Here is an 8091-nt window from a genome sequence, read left to right as displayed (position 1 = left end):
TTCACTAAACAGCCAGAACAGATTAGCACTACGTATCATTACAAGTTTCCAAGTACAAATTGATGAGACGCCAGCCACTTCAAAAATATTAGGGAGGCAAGATGTACACGGACAAATAATATGGTTCACAAGAACCCTGCATATGGTTAAAAGAAAAAAAATTGATTGAAAGTGAGGCATCACTACACATTTGGCAACAATTGATTGGATATCATCAGATGATTTGCCTTGCTGCTGGATATGGGTTGAATCTCCTTCCTTAACAATATGTATACGCAGCTCTAACTTTTACAACATCTGACATTGAAGTTGGTTGTACATCGCCTCCAAAATCTAATCTGGCTCGAAAAATATTGGCCCCTGACAATTGCTTCACAAAACGAGTAAAGCGAACCCATTTATGCTGTTCAAAGAGGTATCTGTCCATCCTCATAAAGTTGAAAGAAAAGGTGGGGCTTTCAAGACCATATGTGTAGAACTTTGACATCTTTAGCACCTGTTCAAACGATTCATCTTCCAAAAAAGTGGTAGAATTTTCACCTTCTATCGGTATGTGACAGACCCTAGCTGCCAATAAAAGCTGTTTTAGAAAACCCTCTGGACTGCTGACTGGGTTTGTCTTTTTTTCTTCCACGTCTCTCATTCCAAAGCCTGAGCAGCATAAACCAAAACCGTACCTACCCAACATGCGAGCAATTGGCAAGTACCCATCTCTTCTTGAAGTATTGTAGTAGCCAGCTGTTAACTCAGAAGGATGTGATTGCATGCCATAATGCCAGTGGATCCCAGCCACTTTGGCTGAAGTATCAATTTCAGTGCCCTGAAAGATGGTCTTCGCTTCTCTACATATCCTTTCGCCATGAAGCAGCAGCATCCCAGAGTACCATTGAAGAAAAAATTTCCCAAATGGGGTATTCCAAGATCCACCATTGCTTTTGAAAAACTCAGTATTCTCAGGGCCATGCATCAGATTACCAGAACCAATCGGGCCTCCATATCCCCATTCACGCATTCCGGCATCATGAGCACATGCATTCAGGGATGCAATCATATACTGCAAACAGTCAAATCAATACAGATGGCGACAATACTAAAAGACAACAGTCAGGAATTGCAAAGTTTTGCAAGCTTACAAGTGAATTGCACTTGTTGGTGTACCTTATCATAGCACTGAAACTCTCCAAGCTCACGTGTGTGCCAAGCCCATGCTAGCTTCTGTGATGGACATGAAGGGTACCTTAATTCACCTGCAGGACCCATGCCAACTTGGACTCCCTACAAAATGATCTATCAGGAAAACTAACTTGCCAAATCAAAGAATCAGTTGTCAATGATTGAAGAAGTGATTTGTTGTATTATAAACAGTAACATCTCACCGTAATGACAACACCAAGTAAAGATCTAAAAGTATCTCTGAAATTCATCATAAAATCTGAATATGCTTGGAGTGGTGATCGTCCCTTCAGGACAGGAAACATATCGCATCCAAGAGAAATGTATTCCATGTTTCTTCTACCGAATCGATCAGTATATGCTATATCTGGATCTTTATCAATCTCTTCAAGCACCCATTGAGGAAGAGAAACCCTTCATCATATAAAACTAGTTGTTTAGACCCACTAGCATATAAGCAAGCAAGCAGGAGAACCAAACAACAAAACTGAGGAAAAAAGATCAAATCAAATTTGGTAAAAGAAATTTTCTTTCAAACCAAACTCTCACCCTGAAACATGTGCAAGGGCCCAGAATTATGAAAATGTCTATAAGACAGCTTATGGTGCTAAATTAAACACATTCAACATATGCAAAATATGACTCACTAACTTCGGATACTACTAGCTAGAAGCCCCATGAAGAAAGGAGGAAAATCCTCACGGTATCCACTTAAACTGAGGAACCAAAAGGTTGCCCTCACCAAACCAGACCATGAATTGAACACTTTAGGTCCTAGGTAGCTTGGGAGCAATGAATACTTTAAAATTGCCCCAGAAACAAAGCAGTAGGCAAGACGACCTATGTTCTATGACTAAAATGTTACTCAAGACAGGTTATACAATGTAACTAAGAACAACCTTACTAGGGGATTGTTTATTCCAAAGATCAACATGGTTAGATGGTCCAGACCATCAATGTTGTAAAACTCATCATACTATCCAAAGAATAAAACCATTTATATCATCAGTGTTCACCAAATGTGTAAAGCTACTACATTGCACTTGATTTGCTGACCTTGATCACACTACATACACAATAAATCTGCCTGTTCTTTTCCCAAGGATGTCTACCATGAATAGCTAGAGGCTTTTTCAATTTTATTTAGATTGATCTCCATCAAAATGTTGATTATAGACAATCAACACACGGTTCTATCCATATTCATTATATACACAAGTCAGAACATAAAACTCTATGAATAAAACCAGCAGAACGTGAATATACTTGCTTCGGACCTGCCAAGAAATTGAAGGCTTCAACTCAAGTGTCCAATCACCTAGGCAACCGAATTAGCACTATTGACAGTAAGGGACAAAGAATGCAGCCAAAACCGTTCCCCAAAAGGTGTGACAGTTGAAAAAACCTTCAACCGAGTTCTCAAGGGATGATTTACTCAAAATTCACCTGGTCAGGCTGTATGCTTTTGGACTTAAATCATTTTTATGCACCTTTGCTAGATACAAAAGAACAATATATAGAAAAAATTCCGCTAACTTAGGCATAAGCAGTAATGCAGTGGTATCATCCATTAAACCATAGCACTCTCTAGACATGCACTTCTTGCCAGTATACCCACGGCACAGCTAACAGAACTGCAACCAAGACATTAACAACAAGGAAAGCATTGGAGGTATAAAAAATCAAGGCGAAGGACAATACAATATTTTATTAACAGTAACCAAAAGTCTCCACACATTATGTCAAACCTCCGGCAACAAACTAAAATTCCATAAATAACTATACAAGAAACACATAAATCACTAACAATGTGCATAACCTCCCGTATTAAAAATTAAAGAAACGGAGACAATTAACTAACTAGGCAATAATTAAACAGAAACTAAAACAATTCATCAAAGATTCTATTAAAATCAAGAAATTCTCACCATAAAGGATCTCCAGGTCCAGTGCCACGTTGATGAAAAGCCAAGACAGCTCTAACCTTCAACCCACACCGTCTTGCTAACGCCACAAGATCCAAATACCCTCCCCAATTATAAACCCTAGGCTTCTCCCTCTCCACTATCCCCCACCAAATCTCCATAACCACACCTTCCACTCCAGCAGTCACCAGGGCCCTCAAAGACGCCGTCAAGACCTTAATCCTCCTCACCTTTCCATCCTCCGCCACCAATTCCGCCGGCAGCGTCACGTACACTGGCGATCCCCTCCGCCGCCGCTCCACCGGGCCAGTAAATCCATGTTGAAGCTCGTAATGCTCGAAATCTTCGCTTCCGCCATTGTCGGGATAGACGGAGCCGCAGGATTTTGAGGAGTTGAGTCGCGAGCTGATCGCGAATCGGCGAGGTGGGAGGTGGCGAGTTCGTGTAGGTGACAAGGTGGAAGGGAACCGAATTAGGTGAGTTGACACAGTGCGTTTGCAACAGAAGGAAGCAGAGAAAGTTGGTGTGGATGGAGATGCGATCGCCATTGATCGGATTATCAGTGATTACTGGCTAGGGTTTCATTTGAAAAGAGATGAGTAAAAAATTAAAGAAATGATTTGCTGGCAGTTTCTTTCTTCTTTTTTTGTGTGTGCGTGAGAGAGGGAGGGAGGGTGTTCGTTAAGGTTGGTTAAGAGTGATTTTAGATGGCTGGGATTGTGTGAACGTGGATCCATTGGTTTTTACGGTTGAGATTGGGGCAGTGAGATTGTGATTATTATTTTTTTATTGATTGGGAAGAGAATTTATTAAATAAAAAAGTGGATCCAGCATCATGTGTTTGGTAAGGAATGAGCTGGGTAACAAAATATCTGCTCCATTTACCTTATTTTCTTATATTAAGGGAAGAAGAAAATTCAAATTATCTACTAATCTACGGTTTCTGTTTTTTTACATTAAATTCATATAATTACGTTTCAAATATTAATTTTATATAAATTAAAATAATTTATTTTTTATTTATTAAATTCTTTTTTATTTATTTTAAATATAAAAATTTATCTTATAATAATTTTAATCAAATTTATATTTTTTAAAATTTACTTTTTAAAACCACGAGTAAAAATTTTTACACAATAAGATGTTTTTTTATACACTTTTTATTGGGATATTTGAAGCCCAACTACACACAAATATATACACACAGCAGCAACCAATACTAGTTTATAAGTACTGTATAATAATTTATTGCTTGTGCTTAGATTGTCCCTGAGCTATATCATTTTATTTATACAAAATATATTTTCTTTCATCCAAGATAGTAAATGTCGTTATGTATTAGTTGTCCATTAAGAAAATACTAAGTCATGTAGCGTTTTTTATGTGAATTACAAAAAAAAAAAAAACCAAAAGCCCTCAATCAATTACCGTGGCTACGGAGTGTCAACACTATGGACTGGAAGAGTCCTTCTCGCGTGAAAAGCTGGAATTGTTTTGTGTTCTCGTGCGAAGTTGGGGTTGCTGGGGGATCTGATTGCATGTTAGTTTCTTTATGCGAGATGAGGTTTCTAGTATGTTGGTTATCGGTTGTAGGTGCTTCGAGGTTGGGTTAGTTGGGGACTTTGTTTAGAAGAGGTGTTTGCCAAAGAATTATCTCAACCTAAAAGTTTAGCTTGTTATATCATGTTCAATATATGATTTATATTATTCTCTAACACACCCCCTTAAATGAAAAATATTTGGGCTTGAAACTTGTATAGACTCACACTAACTTACTCTTCATTTTTTGTCAAATTAATAAGGATGGTGAGATTTGAATTCGTGATTGCTTGGTCATCAAGGCTCTGGTATAATATCAAAGAACCATCTCAACCTAAAAGTTTAAGTTGTTAGATCAAGTCCAAGATATGATTTATATTATTTTCTAACAGTGTCGTCTTGGCTTCATGGATCTGGTCGGTTTGTGGGGGTTTGGCTTCGCTTGGGTTGCTGAGTTATGGTTGGTCAATGTGTGTTTGATAAACTCTCATTCTTCTAGTTTGTTGAGTGTGGAAGGGTTGGTCATTAAATGCAAGCCTTACCTGCAATGTACCTAAATGCTTGGTGATTGTTGGGAGAGTGTTGGGCCAGTACAATGGGATTGAATATTGATTGATTTTGCATGAAATGGTTGTGATTTCTTTCAATCTTATAGGCTTAATGGGTTGTTGTTTGCCTTCGTTCTTGGCAGATAAGTGCTCTATCATTGTGTTGGGTTGTTTCTTTCAATTATTTCTTTTAGACTTTGCTTGATTCATTTTGATTAGATTTTGCGTCTAAAATTAATTAGGGCAATCGTTCTTTTTTTTTATTTTTGTGTTTATTTAAAAAATATTTACTTCCTTCTCTCTCTTAAAGAGTCACACAGGGTTTATATAGTTTTATTAACAACAATTATTTTGTTTCTTGAGATATTTTTCAGAGCTCTGATTGTCCAGGTTGGGTGGGTCTTTTTCATTCTTTGTGGTTTGGGGTTTTAGGGCGTTAACATCTTTGTATTCTAGTTGCATTCTCACAGGTTGATGGTGCTATTTTTTATGTTTATATGTTTTGCAGTTTGTTGTGAAGTGTGTTTGAGCTCTAATGGCTGCTGCAGTTAATTGCTAGGCAAGGGTCTTTGTACTAATCAGGCTGGTTGTATGTGCATTTTCATTTTATATTGCTTCGCTAGATTTTTGCTTGATTCATTTAATATTTTTTAAAACATGGAGTTTTTTTTTATGATTAGGAAGCATGATTTTTATTCTGAGATTAGGCAAGTCTTTTAAATTTTTTATGTTTATATGTTTTGCAGTTTGTTGTGGAATATGCTTGAGCTCTAGTGGCTGCTGCAGTTATTCGCTAGGCAAGGGTCTTTGTACTAATCAGGCTGGTTGTATGTGCATTTTCATTTTATATTGCTTCGCTAGATTTTTGTTTGATTCATTTAATATTTTTTAAAACATGGAGTTTTTTTTTTATGATTAGGAAGCATGATTTTTATTCTGAGATTAGGCAAGTCTTTTAAATTTTCTGGTAGCTATATTTGTTTGCTTCTTTTTCTGTGTTATTTCCCTTATCTTTTTGGGTTTTATTTGCTTTATGCTTATTTTATTTTTTTAATGATGTGTTTTTTTAACCAATGGCTTAGGTTATTATTTGATTGGTTTTGTGATGTTTGTTTGCACATGGCATGTTATTGTCTTGAAAGTTTATTGTTTTGTTATTTTTCAGCTTGCATCTTGAATTTGCCATTATTGGGAATTTTTGGTCTACTAGGGCAAGTTCATCATTGGAAAAGTAATTTTGGTTTTGACTTCGCATCGATCTCATTGTTTGGCTAGTTAGTTTACAGTGTTTTTCTAATTTGTTAGTTTACTTGGTCATTATATGGGATTTTTGGAAGCTGGTTTGCCTTTCAATAATTAGGATGCTTGCTTTTTTCTAATGATTTTGTTTATGTTTTGGTTGGGAGATCTTTATATAGTTGCCTGCTGCATGTCCATTATGATTTCAATCTGATGCTTTCATCAATTCTTTTAATTGTCCTTTGATTTTTTTTCCCCATATTTTGGTGCTTTCAGGAATGGTTGTTCCTCTGTCTTTGCAAATTTTTTTAGATTTTTGGTGCATTTTATCATTATTGAGAGCGTTTTACTTTAATCTATGTTGTATTTTTAATTGATATGGGCTGTCATATGAAATTGCTGATTTTCGTTTCAACAATTGCAATTCCCTTTATTTTTTTGTCTACCTCTGCATTTCTTTTCTTTTTTTTTGTTTAGCCTGTAATCTCATCTTTATAGACTAGTATGGGTATTGTCTTTTTTTTTTTTAGATGTTGTTAGGTGTTTTGTTGGCTTTTATATCCATGTACTCTTTGCATCTTTAAATTCAATGTAGCTGTTTTTTTAAAAACATTCGTAGATAATGTTTGATGAAAGAAAAATAGGGGTTTATAGATATAAATAAAAGACATAAGCCTTTATTTTGGAATTGTTAACAAGAGGGTGGGGATGGTGCTTTGGATCTGATATTGATAAGAAAAGAATAAGAAATTGAGATTATCTGAGTTGTCTTTCCATAATCTTTTAAAAAAAACTTTTAATGGTTTGGCCATTGTTTGTTTATTTTTCTTATAGCAATAGGTTGCTGCAAGTTTTCTAGCCACTACATGTTTTTTTTTCATGTTGTTGGTGTTTTCTATTGGATTGCTAAATAAAATAAGGTAAAAAGTGATTATGACAATTTTTTTTGTGGTAAATAATAGTTGACATGACAATTAAGCATGAAGAAGAACCATCTAATTTTATTCAATAATATGATTTTTACAATGTTATTTGTTTTGATGTTCATTCCTTACCGATAAACCAGTTATGTAATCTTTTAAATAGTGTCATATTATATTTGTACAACAACTTTTATTTCTTTGCTCGTGTTCAATCTAACAAGTCAATTTGTCATAAATCATTTTTGTTTATTTTGTTTTTATATGTGTTGCCCTTTCTTTTATTTAATTACAGATTTTTTTATATATAAAAAAAAAAACTTGAGTCTAATCTGGTTCAATGAAGCAGATTTAATGATGGCTTCTATATTTATGCAGGGTTAGCACACGTTTTGTTTGCAGCTCTACATTTCCTTTGTCTTTTGGTCCATTTATACGTGTTGTTGCAGGTTTGAACATCTCTGTTTTGTAACTCTTGAATGATTCACAAGTATTAGCCTCTCTCTTTTTTCACTACTTAAGGTTTCGTTTTTTGAAGGCCATCATGGCCATTGTTATTCTTTCTACGTATGCCTATATCATTGAAAAGTTTTTTTGCCAGCCATACATAAATACCTAAATTTATTGGTGAATTGTTTAACCTTAACAATGAAACCTTTTTTAAGAAATTTTGGACCAATCTTCGAGCTTACAATTCCATGTTTGTGATGGGTGCAAAGATCGATCATACTATTAACAACCAATCGG

At 35.5% G+C, this 8091-nt stretch overlaps 1 protein-coding gene across 1 annotated transcript; it reads right to left on the bottom strand.

Moving 5' to 3' along the window:
• LOC7467061 (beta-amylase 1, chloroplastic) lies at positions 1 to 3793 on the bottom strand. The gene is made up of 4 exons (XM_002297925.4): positions 3102 to 3793; positions 1377 to 1587; positions 1159 to 1275; positions 1 to 1054 (listed from the first exon to the last, which is right to left on the bottom strand). Exons 1-4 carry the CDS (start codon positions 3644 to 3646, stop codon positions 260 to 262), a joined length of 1668 nt encoding a protein of 555 aa, XP_002297961.1. The 5' UTR covers positions 3647 to 3793; the 3' UTR covers positions 1 to 259.
• Positions 3794 to 8091: the final 4298 nt, after the last annotated feature.

Source organism: Populus trichocarpa, chromosome 1, assembly GCF_000002775.5.
Source record: "Populus trichocarpa isolate Nisqually-1 chromosome 1, P.trichocarpa_v4.1, whole genome shotgun sequence".
NCBI lineage: Eukaryota > Viridiplantae > Streptophyta > Magnoliopsida > Malpighiales > Salicaceae > Populus > Populus trichocarpa.
This window is presented reverse-complemented; position numbering and strand designations above follow the sequence as displayed.